This window comes from Bubalus bubalis, chromosome 14 (assembly GCF_019923935.1).
Source record: "Bubalus bubalis isolate 160015118507 breed Murrah chromosome 14, NDDB_SH_1, whole genome shotgun sequence".
NCBI lineage: Eukaryota > Metazoa > Chordata > Mammalia > Artiodactyla > Bovidae > Bubalus > Bubalus bubalis.
Window position 1 is genome coordinate 18,680,711 of NC_059170.1, and position 24,776 is coordinate 18,705,486.

The 24,776-nt window shown below is 41.4% G+C and overlaps 1 protein-coding gene across 7 annotated transcripts in view; it reads right to left on the reverse strand.

Annotated features, from left to right (window-relative positions):
* PHF20 (PHD finger protein 20) overlaps positions 1 to 24,776 on the reverse strand; it is a 128,495-nt gene that overhangs the window by 103,323 nt on the left and 396 nt on the right. For 5 of the 7 annotated variants that reach the window (XM_006072449.3, XM_006072448.3, XM_006072447.3 and 2 more), the window contains exon 2: positions 4,814 to 4,928. In XM_006072449.3, coding sequence (XP_006072511.1) covers positions 4,814 to 4,896 — 83 coding nt within the window. In that variant the 5' untranslated portion in view covers positions 4,897 to 4,928. Of the gene's footprint in view, positions 1 to 4,813; positions 4,929 to 18,939; positions 18,964 to 19,072; positions 19,271 to 24,776 lie in introns of those variants that run through there. The other 2 variants (XM_044927690.1, XM_044927691.1) reach the window with 2 other exon arrangements.

Genomic DNA, 24,776 nt, shown 5'->3' on the forward strand with positions numbered 1-24,776 from the left:
TATAATGGAATATTACTTAGCCACTAAAAAGAATGAAATATGACATTTGCAGTGATACGGAAGGACCTAAAGAATATTATGCTTAGTAAAGTAAAACAGAGAAAGACAAATACTACACATTATATGCGGAATATAAAAAACAATATAAATGAATCTATAAGTGAAATAGAAACAGACTCACAAACGTAGAAAACTTATGGTTACCAAACAGAAGGGAGGGGACAAACTAGGTGTATGGGATTAAAAGAAACAAACTACTGTACATAAAACAGATAAGCCACAGGATTTACTGTTTAGTACAATTTGTCACAACCTATAATGGAATATAATTTAAAAAAACTGAATCACTATTGTGAACAAACCATGCTACAATTTAAAAAAACTTTTTTTCTCTCAAGCTTAAGATGTAAGCAATCAAAACAACCTAGGAAAACGTTTTCCTAAAATCATCTGAAACGCAGCTCACAAATTTTATTGAGCATCTATTATATGCCAGGTTCAATTCTGAGGCAATGGAAATATATTAGAGAACAGAACAGATAGCCCACCTGTGGCTGCCTTGAAAATACACGCTTCACATCCTTAGCAAGTGCTAATAACTGACCCCAGCTATAGCAGCTTGACACTCATCACCACCTCCGTTCCATTGCCACACTTCCCTGGGGCTGTCCCCAGCCAATGGCTGAGTGAGCAGGGATATATGGAGACGAGACTCTTTCGACAGCACCTCTGGCTTGAGGATTCACCATCTCCGTTGCCAAAACCTTCTGAGTACTGCACGGCATTCTAGGACTTCCTATCATCTTCCTTTCTCCTTTCCAGGGATCAGACTCACAAGATAGTCCATAGCTCTCTCAGTCTCTTCACCTCACTCCCCATTTCTCCCACTTACAGTTTCCAAATAAATCAACTGCACTGTTTCTCAGAAACCAGTCCTAACACCCTATTCCTTACTGAGTTAGCATTCTAGTGAGGAAGACAGTAAACAAAATAATCAAATCCAATAAGTATAGACTGGCAAAGGTGTAGCATGAGAGAAGTCTTTGAAGTACTCTGTTTCCTGTTAGTTCTGATGCTTACAAGAATCCATACGTGAGTTAAAACTCATAGGCATATACACCAAAAAAAGGGAATTTTACTGTATGCACATAAAAAAATTTTAATGTAAAAATAAAATTATACTGTAAGAGTATTGAGAAGGAACTCACATTATTTAATTTAGAGTCCTATTTAATTTGTAACAAATTAAATATAATTTATCCTGGGGGGAAGGGTACATAATTTTTTTTATATATTTATTTGGCCATGCCAGGTCTTAGTTGTAACACGTGAGCTCTTGGTTGTGGCATATGGGATCTAATTCCCTGACCAGGGAACGCACCTGGGCCCTCTGCATTGGGAGCTCAGAATCTTAACCCCTGGACCACCAGGGAAGTCCCCATAATTTTTTTAAATGTCAGGAAAATCTTAAATTTCACTCAGATTTTTTTTAATACCAGTATTGTAACTTTGAAACTACTTTGTGTGTAACACAGAATAAAGGAAATGGGTTAATATATCAGTGTGATTAGAAACAAAGACTTTTAATAAAAAAGAAAGGCAAAATTTTAAAAATTACAAAATGTTCTATTTAAATTAGAAATATAAAAATGAATTCACAGGGACTTCCCTGGTGGTCCAGTGGTTAAGACTCTGTGCTCCCAATGCAGGGGGCATGGGTTTGACTGGTCTGGGAACCAAGATTCCGCATGCCACGTGGTGTGGCCAAAAAATAAAAATGAACTCATAATGTTTCAAAACAACTATTTCTTAGCTCCAACCACTAAAAAAAGTCTTAAAAGCAATGACATTCTGGCAGCAATAAACAAACCCAGTGCCCAACTTAGAACTTAAGTTCTAAGTACCACTTCTAACTAAAAGAAACCAGGTCTCCTTGGAGAAATGGACAGGGTCTTGGGAGCAGGACAGGTGAAATAAACCTGGGGCTTCTAGTAATACCAGAAAATAAGGAATACTCAACGACTGACAGGAGTGTGTCAAAAGATCAAAGAAGCTCATTTAAACAGCCTGTCACCGACCAAGTTTGGGAAAATTTTAGCACAAAAGAAAATAATGAATGTAACCGACTACAACAGTATGCTGAATAACCTCAGTCCTTAGTGATCTTTAAAAAGGAATAAAGAAAAAAAATGCTCTTCTTACATAAGAACATCAGCTGTAACAATAAAACACTGCATGAGAGAGGTGAAAAAAATCACTCTTCTTCCACTTCCGGTGTAATAACTGATTGAGGTAAGGATTATTGACGGATGCTAAAAATCATTAGGTAAATGGTATAGGGAAACACTTAAGATATATTCCAAAGCACCCCCACAAGTTATTTAGTACAGGGAAAAATACAGTTTTAAGATGGTGAGAAATGGCAGTCATTATTTTATCCAACTGATACACTGGAACAGAGAGTGGGATGACATAGCTTTATGTGTCCCCTGATGGGATACGATATGAAACACACAGCATCACCATTCAACCATTCTGCAACACGATGTTTAACCTGAAGTCTAAACCTAACTTCTAGTTTACAGGAAATAGAGAATACAAGAAACAAGTTAAACTCGCCATGAGAAAACAATGTGACCAACTCAGAATGTGGAATATTCTACAAAATAAATGTTGCTTAAAAATAATGCCATGAAAGGCAAAAAATAGGGGAGGGGAGAAGGATTATCATGGAATAAAAGTAACTAAAGAGACATAAATCTGAATAGGTTCTGGATGTTAGATATTATGAAATTATTGCTAATTACAATTAGTTACATTACAATAAGTATATAAAGTATGTTGGGTAAATATATTAACAATTAGTGAATACAGGTGGAAGGCATAGTGTTCATTGTACTATTCTCTGAACTTTTGATTATGTTTAAAATCTTTTCATAATAAAAAGCTGAAACTTGGGGCTTCCCTGGTGATCCAGTGGTTAAAACTCGGCAATTTCCAGTAAAACTGAAAATGTATTTATCATATTACTTCACAAATTCACTGGAGTAGGGCTTCTCAGACTGACTGCAGTACATTGTAAAATCAGTAGATTGTAAAATCAAATCAATGGTTCACAACCAGCAGTTTTGTGTGTATATTAGGAAACAGAGTATATTGCATGTATTAAGGTTAAGGACTGTTTCACAAAAGTTTTGCTTCTTTTAAATTTATATTGTGTATACGGCAAGTACTACACTGGCTTTCTTTAAAATATTTCTTATACTAAATTATGGTCAAAAAAGTCTGAAAGCCATTACCCAAGAAATATTCATGCACATGTGTACAAAGAGATATTATAGAAATGTTCAGGGTAGCACTGTGTATAAAGTGAAGAACTAGAATCTAAATGTCCATCAGTAGGAGACTAAATAAACAAAATTCATACAGTGGAACTCTATACAGAAATGAGGACAAATACCTATACCAATACGGGTAAATCACAAAAACATGAAATACAGAAAAGAAACAAACAATATGAGAATACTTACATGAATTTTTTAAAAACACCCAAAGTGATGCTAACTAGTATTATTTATGGATACATACACTAAAAACGTAAAACACGGGAAGGACAGCACTAACTGCAGGATGCTGGCTGCCTCTAAGGAAGGCAAGAGCGGAACTGAATTGGAAAGGGCATAAAAGATACTACCATTATACCAGGAACATTTCATGTCCTTTATTTTTTTAAATATAAATAAAACAAAAGTGTTAAAATTCAGTAATTCTGAGTGACAAGTACACAGATTATCTTACAGTTAGCTGTACTTTTGAACTTTTTCAATATTTTAATTTTTTCTCCAAATCTAAAAAGAATTCTTTCTCTAGATTAAGCTGCCTTAAAAATTACTGAGGGAAACCAAAAAAGGGAAATAATTACAGAAACAAGCAGGTGTTCAAAGGGTCTAATTCTTATATCAAATCTCCCAGCCCCAAAAGGCAGCAGAGACATATTGTACCCCATTTCCCCTGCTTCTCTTCCCATCTTCTTCTTCTAAACACCAGGGGCTGGTCAGCCTGTCTATTTTGACGCTCAAAAGCACTACAGTCTTCCTTATGAAGACTCACAGAAAGGTCTGAATTTTGAAATCCTCACTTTCACTTTAAGCATAAACAAAAGACTAAACTCTAGGAATCCCTCAACAACCACCGCCACTTTACAGTTTACAAGGCCTTTCCCCACACATCCTGTTATTTGATTTTCAGAAAAACTCTGTTGAGGTCGGTATTACTAATACCCACATTTACAGATGAAGCTGATGCTCAGAGTGGCTAATTACCAACCAGAAGTCACGAGTCAATGACAAAATTGGAACTACAACCTCTCAGTTTCTGAACCTAATCATCCCTACGATGTGATGACTAAGTTTCAACCATACAACAACACACCCAGAAAACAGGAGGGGTTGTTTGCAACACACAAACTGCTCCGATCTACCCCACTTTTCTTCATTCTTCCATCTCTGATCTTTCAGACAGGCAGCCAAGAATAAGTTGCCACTAATAACTCTTCCCTTCCCTATAGCCACTTCCTGCTTCTTCTTCCCATAGCTCCTCCAGATGAACAGGCAGAAAAGGGAAACATATATAACTAGATAGTTTCCTCAACACAGGGATCCCAGCACCAAAGAGAAAGATATTACCAAAGCTCTAGATTTAAGAGTCAGGGAGCAGGAACACACTACAGAAAAGCCTAGGCTACCCCTCTTTATCAGTGCTGACAAATGTCCTTTACCGAAGGGATTTAATTAACAGAAAAATGTAAAAGTACCAGTTTTTTAATCGGTCCCGGGCTTCCAACTGGGCTCCCACTTCAAAGCTGATTCCTCGTCTGTTAGGTGGATGCTTTGTCATTTTCAGTCATCAACGGGGCTGCTTTTATTCTCCTGAAAAAGCCAATTAAATATTTATGAAACTTAGGCAAAGTCCGCCCAGAGTAGAGTATCACTTACTACACATAAAAGACAAACAGGCATTATTCAAAACCCAAAGCTCCAGGAAACCGCGTCAGCACCCTGCTCACTCCTGCCCTCATCCTAGCCCAGGTGTGCCCTCCGCTGGGCCCTCCTCCTCTATCGCACAGCATCTTGTATCCCTGGAACTGGAAGGAGTGCTCAGTTGCTCCAGTCATGTCCAACTCTTGGCGACCCCATGGACTGTAGCCCCCAGGCTCCTATGTCCATGGGATCATACAGGCAAGAGTACTGGAGTAGGTTGCCGTGCCCTCCTCCAGGGGATCTTCCTGACCCAGGGATGGAACCTGTGTCTCTTACGTCTTCTGCATTGGCAGGCAGGTTCTTTTCCTCTAGCGCCACCTGAGAAGCCCCCAACACTGCTTACCAAGGATTTACCTGTGAGGGGGACTCCTCAGAACACCAAAGAAAAACAGTCACTCAGAAGTAAATTTAATCATTTGCTGAAGACAAATGATAACAAACATCTGCTGAAAGACTAGAAAAACAGTCCTCAAGACCAAAAGACACAATTCCTGGCCTCCTGAAGCCTCCAGTCTACTGGGGGTGGGGGGTGGAAATGTAGCCAGTAGAACAAACGACTTAACTGCAAACTGCAACTGCTATGAATTTTAAGTGCTACAAAGAAGGAAGGAAACAAAAGCTGAACTCGGATTTCTGGTCCTTTACTTTTGGAAGGCTGGACAAGAAATGTCTATTTATTCATTCTTTGTTCTATTTTATTTTCTGCTTCTTCTTGAGTAAATTCTGACAAACTGGGATTGGTGATCATTGTCCATATGAGTAAAATTGATCTTTAGGGGCTACTGGTGGTTTTGCTGGAGATGTAGCCACTCTGAGCCCTTGGGGCGCTTGAGCAGGCCACCTCCATATAGCAAGGCCAAACCCCAGTAAATTCTCTCCCACTGAACTTTGGATCCCAACAGCCTACACTGCCCAAGCAATGCCAGAGCACTGTCAGGGCAATATCTGCCTCATATCACAAGGGCAATCTTTGCAATAGATGAACAAGGAGTAATCACAGAAGTGGGTCCTCATATCTAATGTGTACATACCATCACATTTTCTTCCAATATATTACATGAAAAAGCAGGATGTAAAATTATATCCCTCTGAACCCACAGTAAAACTCATGTGCATTAAAAAAAAAAAAAAGACCGGAAAAAAAAAAAAAAAAAACAGGTTGTAAATTATCTCTCCCTCTTAAACAGTTTCCTAAATTTACAATTTTTCACCCTGGAAATTTCCCATGAGGAAAAAAAGATGTACAGGGTCAGCTATCCATTATATTAAACAACTCATTCCAAAGGGCTGATATCGGGGAACACATAAAGCAAATATCAGACTAAGAACAGTTGACAGTTTCAACTGAAAAGCTATGTCAAACAAGAGTATTTGGATGATATGGACCCTAGGAAAGGGCAAGTCAGAGGTCTGACTAGCTATATACTTCACTCTCCAGGAAAGTGAGATATCAAACCTAACCTAAGTAAAAAGTCTTCATTTTGACTTGCCTGAACAAGCACCTCAAATTATATTTTTGACTTCGTGCATATCAAGTAATATTCAGATTGATAGTTTTGCCTCTCAGATTCTATGAAAAGATGATGGTGCACAAGAAGAAAGAGTGGCACTGAGAACTCACCAGAGCAGCTAGTACTTATTAGACTTCATGCAGGGAGCCAGTTCCCTTTTAGAGATGGCAGAAATGTAATAGGATTAAATTCTTGGCCTTTAATCCTCAACCCCACCCCTTATTATCAGAATGAATTTGGGTGAATTATTTAACCCCTCAGAATTTGTTTCCTCTCCCTAAAATGGGGATGGTGATACCAGGTACCCATCTCCGGGCAGTGGGTGTGAAGACTAAATGAGATAATCCATTTAAGGAATGCTATAAGGACTACATAGTTAGCAGCTACTTATAATCCTATTATCACATAAGAAGAAATTTGGTTTAAAGTAATTGGGTTAAGGTTCTGGTGCTAAGTGACCAGCCCCAGAACAAAAGCCCAGGTCTGCTTCATTTCTGAATTAATTCTTTTACCACACAGCTTCCCTAAGGGGCCCTTCCATTAAAATACAGGAGTGTGGGAACAAGGCAGTGAATGAAAATGAGCAAATTATTCTTAATGGCTCAAGAAAACCAATTCCTCTTGAGGCGGAATTGTTGAAGGTTTTTCTTATCATGAACTGAAACAGGTTTCATTGTAACTCTGACCCATTTATTTGAAGCTCCACTCTGATATCAGTCAGAACAAAACTAAGGACTAACCTGACTTTTATGTCCTGTGCCCAAATCCCTCCACTCCTCTGGGATGGCAGAGTTTGTTTTTAAATTTCACATTAATTTATTCAACAAATCATTAGTGAGCACTGTCAGAAAGGCACTGTGCTGGAAATCAGGCCTCAGAAATCCAACTCAGCCCAGCTGCTGTCCACCCAGGAAGACAAACACAAACATGAGAAGCGATGAAGGAGCTCTAACAAAGGGCAAAGGGAGGGACGACCATCTCAAAGTCTCGATTTAACTTGACAACATCTACTAAAAAATAAAAAATAGTTCAAGACAGAAGTAGGAATTAAGAAGATTACATAAGTTTTTACTTCTTACATTTAAACACAAATTTTCTCAAGCTGCAAAAGGGCTAAGATTCTGTAGCTTTTAACTTATGCATTCTTCAGGGCCTTATATTTTTTCTTCCAAAAAGTTCTAGCTCCAAAATAGGAAGAGGAAATATGTTCAATAAAAACATCCAGGAAAACTATGAGAAAAAAAATCTGATGCAATCTGTACTCATATATGGTTCCATTTTAAAGACCCTGGCAGGACTTCAAACTACTCCTTTACATTCAAATTTCCCTACAGGGAATTCCCTGGTGGTCCAGTGGTTAGGGGTCATGGGTTCAATCCCTGGGGGGAACTAAGTTGCCATGCAGCAAAGTCAAAAAAATTTTTTTAATTAAAAATAAAATAAAAAACCAAATTACCCTACAAAGTGTGCTCACTGCTCCACAGGAGACAAGAGAGCCTAGTTTATTTCCTTAAATACAGTATTTGCAGTCAATGCCCCTGTATCAATGATAATGAAAGCTTTAAATGTATACTGTGTAATACAGTTTAAATGGCACTTTCACAAACAACAAACTTGGAGAAAATAACTTCAACACATATGACCAAAGGGTTAACTTACTTTATTAACAAGGAATGCATATAAACCAAGAACAAAAGAGCCAAACAACTCACTTAAAAATGAACAAAATGCAAGAACTGGCAGATTTCCAGGTAGGGAAGCGAGAGGCCTATGGGGAAGGGGGGCAGGAATAATACAAAGATCTAATAAGCATATGATTATATTATCCTTATCCACATAACATCATCCTAAACTAAAGGAAATACAAATCAAAGTAACAACTTTTCACTCTTCAGGCTAATAATTTCAACATAAAATACCCAGTGCTTTCAGGGATGAGGAAAAATGATGCTTATACTCCATTGGTGAAGCATAAATTGGAAAATCTTATCTAGAGGCAACTTGGCACTATCTACAAATATGCAAATACCTGCAACCCAACAGACCCTTAGCCAGCGACATCCTACAGATACATCCCCCAAAGTCTGCCAAATTACCTGTGAGGATGAACAATAAATGTCGGCAATTAAAATGACCATCAAAAGAGGCCCACTTAAATGAATTTTGGCCATCTATACAACAGAATGTGGTACAGCTATTAAAAGGTAAAATGGTAAGCTGTAGATGCTGATATGAAGCCATCTGCAAGATACACTGTCAAGTAAAAAAAGCATGGTGTAGAGGCAGGTATACAGTATGACCCCTTTAATACAAATAAACATATAAACAGGCAGATCTATTATATGCATACTCTATGCATGTTTCTTCCCTCTAAGAAGGAACAAAATAACTGTTCAGTAGTTCCCTTAATGAAAGGAATAGAGCAAGAAAATTTAACTTCTCATTTTTTAACTTTATTGTTTGAATTTTCTAACCTTAAGAATATCTACTACTGTGGGTAAGAATCCCTTAGAAGAAACGGAGTGGCCCTCAAAGTCAACAAAAGAGTCTGAAATATAGTATTTGGGTGCAGTCTCAAAAATGACAGAATGATCTCTGTTTGTTTCCAAGGCAAACCATTCAATATCACAGTAATCCAAATCTATGCCCCAACTACTAATGCCAAAGAAGCTGAACAGTTCTATGAAGACCTACAAGACCTTCTACAACTAACACCAAAAAAGACATCATTTTCATCATAGGGGATTGGAATGCAAAAGTAGGAAGTCAAAAGATACCTGGAGTAACAGGCAAAATTTGACCTTGAAGTACAAAATGAAGCAGGCAAGGGCTAACAGAGTTTTGCCAAGAGAACGCACAGGTCATAACAAACACCCTCTTCCAACAACACAAGAGATGACTCTACACACGGACATTACCAGATGGGCAATAGTAAAAGCAAATTGATTATATTTTTTGCAGTCAAAGATGGAGAAACTACACAGTCAGCAAAAACAAAACCAGGAGCTGATTGTGGCTCATATCATGAACTTCTTTTTGGAAAATTCAGAATTAAATTGAAGAAAGTAGGGAAAACCACTAGACCATTCAGGTATGACCTAAATCAAATCCCTTATGATTATACAGTGGAAGTGACAAATAGATTCAAGGGATTAGATCTGATAAAGTGCCTGAAGAACTATGGACAGAGGTTCATGACATTGTACAGGAGGAAGTGATCAAAACCATCCCCAAGAAAAAGAAGTGCAAAAAGGCAAAATGGTTTTCTGAGGAGGCCTTACAAATAGCTGAGAAAAGAAGAGAGGCAAAAGGCAAAGGAGAAAAGGAAAGATATAACCTTCTGAATCCAGAGTTCCAAAGAATAGCAAGAAGAGATAAGAAAGCCTTCCTGAGTGATCAATGCAAAGAAACAGAGGAAAACAATAGAACGGGAAAGACTAGAGATCTCTTTAAGAAGATTAGAGATATCAATGGAACATTTCATGCAAACATGGTCACAATAAAGGACAGAAACGGTATGGACCTAACAGAAGCAGAAGATATTAAGAAGAGGTGGCAAGAATACACAGAAGAACTTTACAAAAAAGACCTTAATGACCCAGATAACCACAATGGTGTGATCACTCACCTAGAGCCAGACATTCTGGAGTCCAAAGTCAGGTGGGCCTTAGGAAGCATCACTATGAACAAAGCTAGTGGAGGTGATGGAATTCTAGTTGAGCTATTTCAAATCCTAAAAGATGATGCTGTAGAAGTGCTATAATCAATATGCCAGCAAATTTGGAAAACTCAGCAGTGGCCACAGGACTGGAAAAGGTCAGTTTTCATTCCAATCCCAAAGAAGGGCAATGCCAAAGAATGTTCAAACTACCCCACAATTGCACTCATCTCACACACTAGCAAAGTAATGCTCAAAATTCTCCAAGCTAGGCTTCAACAGTACATGAACCGAGAACTTCCAGATGTTCATGCTAGAGTTATAGAAAAGGCAGAGGAAACATCAAATTGCCAACATCCGTTGGAAAACAGAAAAAGCGAGAGAGTTCCAGAAAAATATCTACCTCTGCTTTACTGACTACAGCAGACTTTGACTGTGTAGATCACAACAAACTGTGGGAAATTCAAGAGTTGGGAACACCAGACCACTTTACCAGCCTCCTGAGAAATCTGTATGCAAGTCAAGAAGCAACAGTTAGAACTGGATATGGAAAAACAGACTGGTTCCAAATTGGGAAAGGAGTACCTCAAGGCTGTATACCATCACCTGTTTAACTTATATGCAGAGTACATCATGCAAAATGCCAGGCTGGATGAAGCACAAGCTAGAATCAAGATTTCCAGGAGAAATATCAATAACCTCAGATATGCAGATGACACCCTTATGGCAGAAAGTGAAAAGGAACTCAAAAGCCTCTTGATGAAAGTGAAAGAGGAGAGTGAAAAAGTTGGCTTAAAGCTCAACATTCAGAAAACGAAGATCATGGCATCTGGTCCCATCACTTCATGGGAAATAGATGGGGAAATAATGGAAACAGTGAGACTTCATTTTCTTGGACTCCAAAATCAGTGCAGGTGGTGATGGCAACCATGAAATTAAAAGACACTCGCTCCTTGGAAGAAAAGCTATGATAAAGCTAGAAACCATATTAAAAAGCAGAGACATTAGTTTGCCAACAAAGGTCCGTCTAGTCAAAGCTATGGTTTTCCAGGAGTCATGTATGGATGTGAGAGTTGGACCATAAAGAAAGCTGAGTGCTGAAGAATTGATGCTTTTGAACTGTGATGTTGGAGGAGACTCTTGAGAGTCCCTTGAATTGCAAGATCAAACCAGTCCATCCTAAAGGAAATCAGTCCTGAATATTCATTAGAAGGACTGATGCTGAAGCTGAACCTCCAATACTTTGGCCACCTGATGTGAAGAAGATTCACTGGAAAAGACCCTGATGTTGGGAAAGATTGAAGGCGGGAGGTGAAGGGGATGACAGAAGATGAGATTGTTGGGTGGCATCACCGACTCGATGGTCGTGAGTTTGAGCAGGCTCCGGGAGTTGGTGATGGACAGGGAAGCCTGGCGTGCTGCAGTCCATGAGTCGGACATGCCTGAGCCACTGAACTGAACTGAAGGATGTACTTCTTGGGCTTCCCTGATGGCTCAGTGGTAAAGAATCCGCCTGCCAATGCAGGAAACATGAGTTTGATTCCTGGTCCAGGAAGATCCTACATGCCTAAGAGCAACCTACCCCGTGGACAAGTACTGAGCCTGTGTTCTAGAGTCCTGGAATGGCACCCACTGACCCCCACGCACCCTGGAGCTCATGCTCTGCAACAAGAGAAGCCATCGTAATGAGAAACCTGCACCCTGCAACCAGACACTAGCCCCAGCTCACAACTAGAGTTGCAGCAATGAAGACCCAGCACAGCCTAAGACTAGATAATTAATTAATTAATTTAATTATTTTTTTAAAAAAGAAAGAATGTGTATCTTGGGACTTCCCTGGTGGCCCAGTGGTTAAGACTCTCCTCTTCCACAGCAGGGGAAATGTGTTAGATCCCTGGTCAGGGAATTAAGCTCCTGTATGTCATGTGGTGTGGAGGAAAAATAAAAAAGATCTGCAAAGCCCCTGTATGTCTAGCAGAAAGTAGGTGTTCAAAAAACAGCAGCAGAATTTTCTGAATTCATACTATATTTATAGTTAATGTACTGACATGGACTCTGGATTTTATTTTGGGAGAGGTTTAAGAGTACTGTAGCCATGGTAACTGGAGGCCCTGCCCTCAGCAACCCTAATGTGCTGGAGAGAAGAGACTAAGGACTTAAAATAACAATGAATTTGTGATAGGTGGGCAGGGAACAAGACCCTTCAACAAGTTGGCTCTCATCAGGGTTAAGAGAAAATAAACTCTGAAAAGACTGGCAACCTCCAGAAACTACAGATTGGGCTTTACAATAACCTAACAGTGCTTACACTAGGCTTGCAATTCAATTTCCATTAAAGGATGATGGTGCCTTTTAAAGTTAATGTATACCTCACACCAGCCGAAATGGCTATCATCAAAAAATCCACCAACAGTAAATGCTGGAGAGGGTGTGGAGAGAAAGGAATCCTCCTACACTGTTTGTGGGAATGTAAACTGGTTCAGCCACTAGGGAGAACAGTATGGAGATTCCTTAAAAAATTAAAAACAGACCTACCATATGACCCTGCAATCCCACTCTTGGGCACGCATCCAGAGAAAAGCATGGTCTGAAGACACATGCACCCCAGTGTTCAGTGGGGCACTGTTTACAATAGCCAGGACATGGAAGCAACCTAAATGTCCATCGACAGAGGAATGGATAAGAAGATGTGGTATTATAATAACATATAATATTATTCAGCCAGTAAAAAAAAAGAAGAAATAACACCATTTGCAGCAACATGGGTGGACCTACAGATTGTCATACTAAGTCAGACAAAGAAGGAGAACTATCCTATGACATCCTTTATATGTGGAATCTAAACATAAATGATACAAATGAACTTCTTTATAAAACAGAAACAGATTCACAGGCTTAGAGAAAGAACTTATGGCTGCTGGGGTGAGGGATGGGGGGAAGGGATAGTTTGGGAGTTTGGGATCAACATATACCCACTGATGTATTTAAAATGGATAAACAACAAGGCCCTACTGTACAGCACAGGGAGCTCAGCTCATGTTCTGTGGCAGCCTGGTGGGAGAGGGGTTTGAGGGAGAATGGGTACATATATGTGTGTGGCTGACGTTCCTGCCCGCCCCCCACCGCCAACTACCTGGAACTATCACGACATCGTTAACCTGCTATCCTCCAGTACAAAATAAAAAGGTTACAAATATATAAAAAACAAAACAAGAAAAAAATAAACTTAATGTAACCCCCTTTCAAACTGAAGGACACTTCAAGCGCAAGAGCAGCTTAAATCTTTATGCCTCCTTCATTCAGTATTTTCTGAGAGCCGGCTCTGGGCCAGGGCCCCGAAACAGACAGCAAGAGGACGGGACACCCCCGGCCCAGTTCTCCAGCAGGGAAGGCAGAAACAGGATAACACATATGCAAATAAGATCATTTCTGGGAGGGTAAGTTCTGTAGTGGAAAACCCAATGAAACAACGTGAGCTAACTGACGTGCCAGGATCCTTTAGATAAGGCTGCTAGAAAGAACTCTGAGGAGCTGAGGTCTGAGCAGAGATCTAAATGACAAGGAGACAACTAGGTACAGATCTAGGGGGAAAAGAATTCTAGGCAGAGGGGAAGTCCTAGACGCAAGGTGTCTCAGCAGGAATGAGCTTCCCTCCAGTCCCCCACCGCCCTGAGCCTAGGAGGTGGAAACGCTGGCTGCAACCCTCAGCCCTGACTACAGCCCCAGAAGAGCACACACAGTATCAGCAGGTCCAGGGACAACTACAACTCACAGGAGGAAGCTTCCAAGGGGGCTCTTCTGAAGTGCTGTCTAGGAAAAAGGCCATGCAGTGCTTAGGGATGGGAGCAGTCAGGTTTCAGACTCAGATTCTGACCAATCCTGGCTCCACTCATTGCCTGCTAAGTTAAGACGAGAAAAATCACTGAGCCTCCCTGTTTGCCCTGCTATAAAAGGGGACTAATAACCCCTACGTCCTAGGGTTGTGAGGCTAAGCGAGCTAATGGTTGTCAAGTGCTCAGGACAGACACACCAAATATTCAATACTGGTGATGAAATGGCTGAGCGATAGTAGTAGCACTAGCAAAAAGGATGTCAAGCACAAAGGATTACGGCCACTGCTACTATGCAACAGTAACAAACAGTATTCAATGTAACGAACATAAAAGAGCACATCTAGGGATTTCCCTGGTGGTCCAGGGGTGAAGAATCCGCCTGCCAATGCAGGGGACACGGATTCGATCCCTGGTGTGGGAATTAAGATCCCACATGCAACTAAGCCCTTGTATCACAGCTACTGCCCTGAAGGTCTAGCGCCCAGGCTCCACAACAAGAGAAGCCACTGCAACCAGAAGCCCATGTACCAGAACTAGAGAGTAGCCCCACTTGCTGCAACTAAAGGCGGCCCAGGAGCAGCAATAAAGACCCAGCACCGTCAAAAATAAATTAAAAAAAATTTTTTTTTTAAAGAGCACATCCCTAGTCCTAGAGAACTGACAAGTTGTTTCAAGTAGGGGCAAAGGCCCCTCCAACACTAATTTCTCAATGACACAGAGTCTAAAGCCAATCATTACCACACCCTCAGGCTTGCCCAAATCACAGTGAAGAATTGGATTAGCCTCTTTTACTTGAGAGGGTAGAGAAGGAAACAAGGGAAGAAGGGAGGAAAGGAAGGAGGAAGAAAAAAGAAGTAAGCTAAAAAAAATTCCCTTACCCTCTTCCCAGATATTTGAAATGCTTTCTCTAGAAGTCAAGTCTTTTTCTACCACAATTAAAATTCAGACAGACAACAAACACAGGTTGAGCTTACATCTTCTGAATTACTGAGAATGAACTGGTTAAATGAGGGGCTCTTCCCAGAAACAGTGGAAAGGAGCCCAGGCTTAACTCCAGAATATATTTGCTGAATGACTGACCTTTGGCACATTACTCAACCTCACTGAGCTAATCATCTTACCCTCACAAGTTCCTTCTTTTCTCCCCATCACAGTTTGAGGTCCCAAGACTGGCCAATGTGCCAAGCCAGGAACATGGGCATTGCCTTCACATCTCACTCTCAGTCACCATTTTGTCACGCCTACTTCTAGGTTTCTCCCACTATCCAGTAGCTGCCCAGTTCAGGCAACAACTCTCCGGCTTCCCAGGTGGCACTAGTGGCAAAGAACTCGCCTGCCAAAGCAGAGAAGTGAGTTCCAATCCCTGGGTCAGAAAGATCCCCTGGAGGAGGCCATGGCAACCCACTCCAGTATTCTTGCTTGGGAAATCCCATGCACAGAGGAGCCTGGCAGGTTACAGTCTATAGGGTCACAAAGAGTCTCACACGACTCAAGCAACTTAGCACACACAAACGCAACAACTCTTAGTGGAGCTCAAAACCTCCAGCCACATGCTCCCTGGATCCAAATCAATACTGTCTTATAAGCTGACCTCTGAGTGGTTACTTTATAATAGACACTATTCTAAGTGCTTTACATATACATCATCTCATTTAGTATCTACCTCATAGTTCTGTGATGAGAATTATTATTATTGTCATTTTAGAGTTGAAAAAACTAAGATTCAGAAAGTAAGCTGCCCAAATGACAAAGCTACCAAGTACTGGGGCAAGGAATTGAATGAATCCAGGTAATCTGACTAGTCAACTAACTTGGCTACTCTTCATCAGTGCTGCTGCTGCTGCTGCTACTACACCAATATTTCTAAAGTATAAATCTGATCATAAGACACCTCTGTTTAAAACTTCAGGTTATATCTCAATTACATCTCAAAAAAAAAAAAAAAAAAAAAACAACCTCAGTAGTTCCCCTACAGAACAGAGTTCAAACTACTCAGTGTAGCATCAAGGCCTCCAATGAGTTAGCAACTATGACCAAGTCAAACCAGGGGCTGTCAAAGATGGGAACTTAAAAGAAGTGGAGCAGACACTCAGCAGAGGGCCAACGGCACGTGGTGGTTATGAGCCAGAATTCTAAAGAGACTGCCTGGGTTTGACCCCCAGCTCCACCATTTTCCAGATAACCTTGCACAAGTCATTTCCTCTCTGAGCCTCAGGCTACTCATCTGTTAAATGGGGATAGTGCCAGTACTTACTTCATATCTTCCTGTAGGTGCTGTGAAGATAAAAATTACTTAACACAGGGATTTCCCTGGTGGTCCAGTGGTTAAGAAACCCTGCTTCCAGGACAGGGGGCACACATTTGATCCCTAGTCAGGGAACTAAGATTCCACAGACCACATGATGCAGCCAAAAAAAAGCAAAAATTACTTATCACAGAGCCTGGCACATGATAACCTCTCAAGGTTATTACTGCTCATGCCTCCCACACACCCAGACTCCCTGCAATGCTGCTTCCTCTCTGCCAGGTCCTTCAGATGGGGCTCAGCCATCAGCACCTCCCCAAAGGGCTGCTGGGCCAGGACCCACCCCATTATTCACCCATGGCAGCCTTGCCTGCTGCATGGATCACAACACAGCACTCTACTCTGAAACTGCCTGTGTCTGAGCCCATCTCTCCTCAGGCATTTAACTCCTCATAGGCACCCCCAGAGTCTAACAAGCAGCACTGTTACTTGGCAGTCAGATGCTTCTTTAATGAGATAACCTTAGTTTCCTCACTGACAAAATAGGAGGAAAGAAAAGAAAGAGATCAGTATCACCCATCTTGAGGGATATAGGAATTCAAGGAGACAATTCCATGGAGACTCTTTGAAAAGTGCTCTCCACAGGTGAGTGTAGGAACTGGTGTTACTCCACGGCGGTAAGGCAAAGCACAGGGAACCAGGCACCTGAAGACAGGCCAGAATTTCGCCCCTGGAGCCTAAGAAAAGCTGTACTCTGTTTTCAGTCGCTGGGAGGGCTCTATAAATGGTGTCACGCAGCTCTGGAGTGGGTTTGTGTGGGTTCTTTTTAGGGAAGGGAATCTTTTTTAAAACATACCTGACTAAACTGTTCTTACAGAATTCCTTAATTGAGGTATCACTATATTACAAAGTAAAACAATTTGGAGATGGAGTCATTACCCATGGGACCTCCAAAGACATTTCCCTAAATTATAACCAATTCATTGTGCATGGGGTTTTAAAGATAAATAAAAATTGTTTAATAGTCAATATTCCTGGTCTTTATTATTAATACCAGGAGATGGCTAACTTTTACTGAGTTTTTATCACATGCTAATCCATGAAAAAATACTTTATTCCCAACAGTGCAGAAAAGTTGACATTATTATCCTATTTTTCAGAGAAGGGAAAACAGACTTAGAGCAAGTAACTTGCTCTTGGTCACCTGGCTAGGAGGAAGAGCTTGGATTTTAAAAGCAGGACCTACTCCAAAACCCACAGTATTTATAAGGCATTTAAAAATAAGGCCTTGCAATAAAGCAGATGTGGTACATATCTACAATGGAATACTATTCAGCCATAAAAAAAGAATGAAATAATGCAGTGTGCAGCAAGATGGATGCAACTGGACTTTATCATACTAAGTGAAGTTAGAAAGAGAAAGACAAATACTATATGACATCATTTATATGTGGAATCTGATATATGTCACATGCATGCATGCTCAGTCGCTTCAGTCATGCCCAACTCTTTGCAACCCCATGGACGGTAGCCCACCAGGCTCCTCTGTCCACAGGATTCTCCAGGGAAGAGTACCGGAGTGGGCTGCCATGTCCTCGTCAATATATGACACAAATGAATTTATTTACGAAACAGAAACAGACTCACAGACAGAGAAAACAGACTTGTGGTTGCCAAGGGGGTGGGAGGTGGAGGAAGGCAGGACTGGGAATTTGGAATTAGCAGATGTAAACTATTACACATAGGATGGATGAAAAACAAAGTCCTACTATATAGCACAGGGAACTGTATCCAATCTCCTGGGATAAACCATAATGGAAAAGAATATTAAAAAAAAAAAAGAATGCATGTATATAAACAAGTCACTTTGCTGTACAATAAAGATTGGCACACTGCAAATCAACTATACTTCAATTTTTAAAAACTAAACTTTTTTTTAATAAGGGCTCTGAGGGAATTCTCCAGTGGTCCAGTGGTTAGGACTTGGCACTTTCATTCCTGGGGGCCCAGGTTAGATCTCTGGTGGGAACTAAGATCCTGCAAATATCGTGGCCAAAATATTAAGGACTTTGAACAACAAGGTCCTACAGTATAGCACAGAGAACTATATTCAGTATGACATATTCAGTATACTCCCATGATAAACCATAATGGAAAAGAATATTTTTAAAAGGATGTATATTTGTATAAATGAATCATTTTGCTGTACAGTAGAAATTAATACAATATTATAAATCAACTACATTTCAATTTAAAATATATACATGTTTCATAAAGGCCTTTGAGAAACCTGAACACTAATGATATTAAGGGATTATTGTTAAATTACTTTGTGTGAAAATAAACAAATTTTAAGTGTTCTCTCTTACAGAGAGTACTAACACAGTTACAGATGAAATATCAAGAAACAAAATCAATGAGGGGATTTTACAAAAATTTTATAAAAAGAATAAAACAAATTAATGGTAACATATACTCAACTCTTCACAGCTCACCAAGTTGTAATAACCTTATAAATTAGATTTTCTTATTCCGATTTTACAGATTAGGAAATGAAGAGAAAGGGCAGCATTTACCAATATTTCTAATGATAGATGTGAGGCTAGTACAATACTTGAGAGAGAAAACAGGTCCAGATAGGTTAGTAACTTGCCATGCTGGAAGTCTGTCTCCAATGTCTGTGCCACAGGGAAAGTCCCAAGAGGTTTGAGCCCCACACCCACATGACATGGAGTTCCAAGAGCGTGGCAGATGTCTCCAAATTCTGGTTCTTTGCCACCACATACCATGCAGCCTGGACATGAAAGGTGGCATCTTTAACTATCATGCCTTTCTGAATTGCAGATGCATAAATTTCATACAGGGCAGAGCACGACCGACTTCCTACCCATCAAAGCACTCTGGACAGCATTCACCACTCCATGAGACCAAAGGGCTGTCAAGCAGCCCAAACCAGCCATGCTCCGGAGTCTCAAGAAGGGGAGAAAGGCAGCCTCAGCTGAGAGAGTTTAGCTTCTACAATTAAGGGAAGTTTCCATGGTCAGGAACGGAATCTGAGATGAGGTGGTGAAGCCACATCTTCTCTCAGCAGTGCCTCAGGCCTGCGTTTCAGGCTGCCACCTGTTTGATGCTGTGACCAATGTGACTTATTCAAACCCTGAGGGAGAAAGGTAAGGCAGCTGTTGAGAGGAGGACATATGAGCACCAAACTTGAAGGCAAAGCAACCTGGGTCATTAGCCAAGTGACCTTGGACAAATAAAGTACTTAATCTCAGTTTTCTTGTCTACTAGGTGAGAATAATAGATAAATTGTAAATGTTCAATAAGATCTAACAGAGTGCTCCAAAAACTAACTAAAATGACCACATTCCCAGGCAAGGGTTCCATAACCTAGAAATCCCAGCACCTGTAGAAGCAAGGTAGATATGTCAATCCACCTAGCCACGCACCTTTTCCACACAAATAAGAGACCTCATGAAAATCAGGTCTCTACTAAGACAAAGAGAACCAAAGACTCATCTAAGATGTCTGGGAGTCAGTCTTTAAAATCCTAGAATTATGTTCCTGACAAGGGATAAGCTCTTATCAAATATGTTAGTGTTAGTCGCTCAGTCGAGTCCAACCCTTTGCAACCCCATGGACTGTAGCCAGCCAGGCTCCTCTGTCCATGGAATTCTCCAGGCAAGAGTACTGGAGTGGGTAGCCATTCCCTTCTCCAGAGGATCCTCCCAACCCAGGGATTGAACCCAGCTGGGTCTCCTGAATTGCAGGCATATTCTTTACTGTCTGAACCACCAGGGAAGCCCCACTTTAAAACCCTTCCCCAGGCCCCTCTTCTTCCTCCTTCCCCTAAGTCCACTGATTCAGGCACCACCTCCCCTCTCATATTGATACAACTGCCCTATTTTATGTTTGGTGACTCATACTCAGCTCCTAAAATTTTACATGATTTCTACAAGCTCATCTCTTCCATTATTTGGCCAAAGAAAACAAAGGACAGCTGGATACCTAACATGAGATTCAGCAAAGCTGTTACAGCATCATTACAAATCAAGGTTTCAATTTTCAACAGGTTACCCCAAGGTTAATCAACAACCTGTAAAAGGCAGTTGCTGAGATGAGTAAGAGAGAAACAAGACTTTCTCCAAGCTTACGACCTAACCAAGGAAGGTCTGACTAAGTACACATTTTGGTTTAAAGAAAATTTATTAAAAAAAAAAAAAAAGTCATCAAGAAACAACTCTCCCTCCACTCATCATTTCCTAGAAAGATGAAGAAGGGGCATTAGGAGGTTATATACACCTCTGTCCCCCAATCTGGGAGACCAGAAGAGAGCTAAAAGCATGACATTCATTTTCCCCAAACTCCAGCCTAGGGCAAACTACCTGCTTCATTTTTAAATTTCATTCTATCTACTCTGCTAATTCAAAGCAAAAATGAAAGCTGGGGTGAGGAGGAGGGGAAGACATTTTTAAAATACACATCAGATAAGAGAACCTATAAATAAAATTGTGTGTAAACTACAGACTCCCTCTTTGTGATTCAGGTTAGCAGCTAACACTGAATAGAGAAGTCTTCCCAAGAAGACTTCTTTGGGAAGCTTAGTTTCGAATGAACTAAAGCATGGAAATGGCAGAGACACTGAGGCAGAAGAATGCTGAAGTTGGGTTTGAGGACAAGCATAGCTGCCTTGGCTAGAAGAGCTAGTGGCAGAAGTGACTCGGACACGGAAATGATTGGCAGCAAGCCCAACAGAGCACGTGAAGGAAATCAGATCTGCTATAACAAGCGCCCACAGGCACTGGGTTTCTAAGCAAGGTATGGACAAAGGCTCAGAGCACAGTAGACTTTGAGATAATCAGCCTGTTTTACAAATGGGGAGAATGAGGCCCAGTAGCATTAAGTGACTTGCCTGAGGTCTCACAATGAGTGGAAGTGCTGGGACTAGAGCCAAATCAAGATCAAATTTGTTACTGAAGAGGATCTATCTAACACTCATGTGAGGGATGGGGGGCGGAGGGAGGTGTGGAGAGGACAAAAATTCCGGTTTGTCCTGATTAGGGCCCAGAATAGGATTATAGCAGGGAAAGGCCACGACAAGCGATAGCCAGGGAAATAGGTACAGATGATCTGAAAGGGAAAGCCCACTAAGACTTAAGAGACAGATGTGGATACAAAAGGAGAGAGAGCATCGTAAGGTCATGATTCCCATCAAAGAATAAGGCCATATTCCCAGCACATTCACCTTGGTGAAGCTCCCACAAATACACAAATCAAATTGCAGGCACCTGCCTCTCCCAGGCCCATCTCTGGAACCCAGAAAACCCAGAAGGACTGCTTGGTAATTCCAACACTGCGACCCTGCTGACTTGGGTTATCTCAGACTCATTACCCATGGTAGGATGACAGATGAGGAACCAGAGACAAGCTGGCTGGTCACTATATGGGCTATGCAGTATTTACTAGAATGATTTTATGTCAAGAGTTATGATCAAGGGCTTCTTCTCTGGAGGTCCAGGAGTGGAGGACTCAGTGCCCTCACTGTCAAGGGCCTGGGTTCAATCCCTGGTCTGGGAACTAAGATCCCACAAGCTATGCTGCATGCCAAACCCCCCACCCCACCCCCCAAAAAAAAGTTATGTTCACCTTTAAGCAAGAAATAGTTAAGCATTTAAATCTGACAAAATAAATAGGAATCAAACTCCTGGAGAAGTTCTAGCCATGATTTCAAAAGCTAAATGCTAGAACTATAACTGAATATAAACAGTAGTCCTCCAAAGAGGACTGTGGCCTTGTACAAACTTTAAGGGATACACATCTAGATAAAGAAAGAAAAATAATGCTCCAGAAAAATAATATCAACATCACTGGGGAATTAGAAAAGCAGATACATGGGCCCCACTCTAAACCCACTGGATTAGAATCAACATTTTAGCAAAACACTCCCCACCCTAGGTGATTTATTTGCACATTCAAGTTTGAGAAGCACTGGTGTAGAATACTTTAAGGGTGAACTATATACAGCAGTACATAGATAGGGTACCAATCAGGCAAATAAGATACAAAGTACCTCTTCACTTTCTGTACACCATATTTTATTAGGTACTGCTCAGATAGACCTATAGTGTTTTTCAGTGAATCTGGTACTTACTAATGATCATATGATATAAATGTGGGATCTATTTCACTTCCTGAAATAACACAGTTCCAGGGTTTTCATGCACATGAAATATAAAAAAGCTTAGTTCTTCTGAAAATACAATAAAATTATTCATTTTATTCAAGTTCCAACACGAAGTTCAGCACACTTCACCACAAGCCCCATTAATTCCTACAGGTTCCTGGGAGTATCATTAAATCCCCCAGCATCACTGAGAAGCAGGTGCTTGGCAAACATCCAATCTTCAAATGAGATTCAGAAGGACGTGGTCCTGAAAATGCAGTATTTTTCTGCCTTGTCCTGCCAGGGTTGCTTCTCAGGCTCATACTCTCTCCCGCCCTGAGGCCTCATACAGCTGCACACTCAAGTACTTCCCCAAAAGGAGAAAGGTCAGAGGTGTCATTATCCCATAAGCACTTGAGATTCCAGCTGTGGAGAAATTAATCTGGTTCAGGTTCCGGTTGAGAAGCCCTGAGTAAGATCTGGAAAGACAGAGGGAAATACAAAAGAAAGAGCCTACTGAGAGGCTCTTAGGAGAGGACATTTGCAGATTTTAAGGTGGGGGTCGGGGGCAAGGTTTGGCAGATAAGTGAGAGGATCACAAGGAGAGATAAAGATCCATCTCCCACCTCTACTCCAGGAACAAAAAGAGTGACCAAGAGATTCCTCCAAAAGAGGTCTTTTCTTGATAAAAGGAAGGAAAAGAGCCAATGAGGAAGCTTTAGGAGCTGAAGCAAGACTAAGAATCTCTGGAGGGTTTTTTTGTTTTGTTTTGTCTTCCAATGAAGGGAAATAAAGCAAAGGAAAAAGCAGTATCCTTCTAACCAGAATCTTATAAGCAGCAGACCATCAGGATTAAGAGACCTGCGAATAACCAAAGAAATACAAGAGGGGATTCGTTTTCAGTTTAAATCCAGCGCTGGGGAGTCAGGCAGCCCTGGACTTGAGGCTACTTCCAGAGTAAGAGGAAGAAATGGGACTATCTTTACAGCCACCAGTAAGCAGAGCAGCGTGCAAAGGAAGAAAGGAATCAGAAAAATGCCCGGGGATAGAGCAAGCCAAGAGAAAGAGTTCCTGTTAGCAGAAAGATGAAAGATAAAGTAGACACATGAAAGACAACATACAGGCACCCCTTTTGGGATGGGCGGGGAGATCCTCCCCCAGGGGGAGGGGACTTCAGGAGGTAAGACTATAGGAAGTGAGTACAGAGAAAAGGCCACAGAAGCATAGAAAGTGCCATGCTGAACAAAGATATTTATTCACCAGAGGAAAGCAGACGAAAGGTGCACTTACCTGACAGGGAGAGCACCTAAAGGAAAATGGGGCTCCGAAAAGGGAAGCTGAGGAAACAAAATCTGTCTGTTGGCTGCAAAGCTCTAGAACCAAGGACCACTGTCTGGAAATGAGCAAACTAAGAAAAAAGGTGTGCCCTCCCAGATTTAACAAACATCAGGACGGTGGCTGCACGCTGAGAACTGTGTAACCAAAAGTAGAGCGTGGGGGTGCGGAGTGGGGGCAGGAAACACACAGTCAGATGTGAAAATCTGGAAGTAAGGTGGTTCGATTCGGAGAACTCATGAAAAAGGGTGGAACCCCAAGGACAGAGTGATTGGGAAAAGCTGTGAATTCCCTGTGTAAAGACAAATACTTATCTTAAAATTTCAGGATTTGGACTTCATTTCGTGTAGACTCTGGACACTGTGCTCTCCCAGATTTTGAAAGGCTGGGAAAAGGAATCGGCCCCTAAATCTAAGATATTCTGGAAAGCATTCTGCCAGATTTCAGGCCTGTAAAAGGGAAGCCTCCCCTGAATTTATGGGAACATAAGTACCCCCAAAACTGGTCACTGGACCCCAGATTTGAAACTCGCTAAATGGGAAGAACCCTCAGATTTGAAAGGGGACGTTTATTCAGAGTGGAGACACGTAAAGGGAGTGTCCTCCCAATTTGGGGGTCGTCAGTCAGGGGGTACCATCCTCAGCTGGGGAAGCTTTGGAAATTAAGATAAAATCCCAGGGATGGAGTTTAAGAAAGAGGGTTGCACCGATCACATTTTCTAAAAACTACAGAGAAAGGGGACACTCCCATAGTCGGGGGCTTGAGAAAGGGGTGTGCTCCCCAGAACAGGATTAAAGAGGCTATAAAAGAAAAAGCGTTCCCAAAGCACAAGGCAAGGGCAGGGGTTGTTGGTGGAGCTCTCGGGGCCCACACAAGCTCAGGATCCGACCCTAGCGCTTCCCCCCACCCGCAACACGGCCCGCTCCGCGCCCTGGGCCCGCACCCCGCGGCCCAACCTCCTCGGGCGGCGCTGATTGGCCTCAACCACCGTC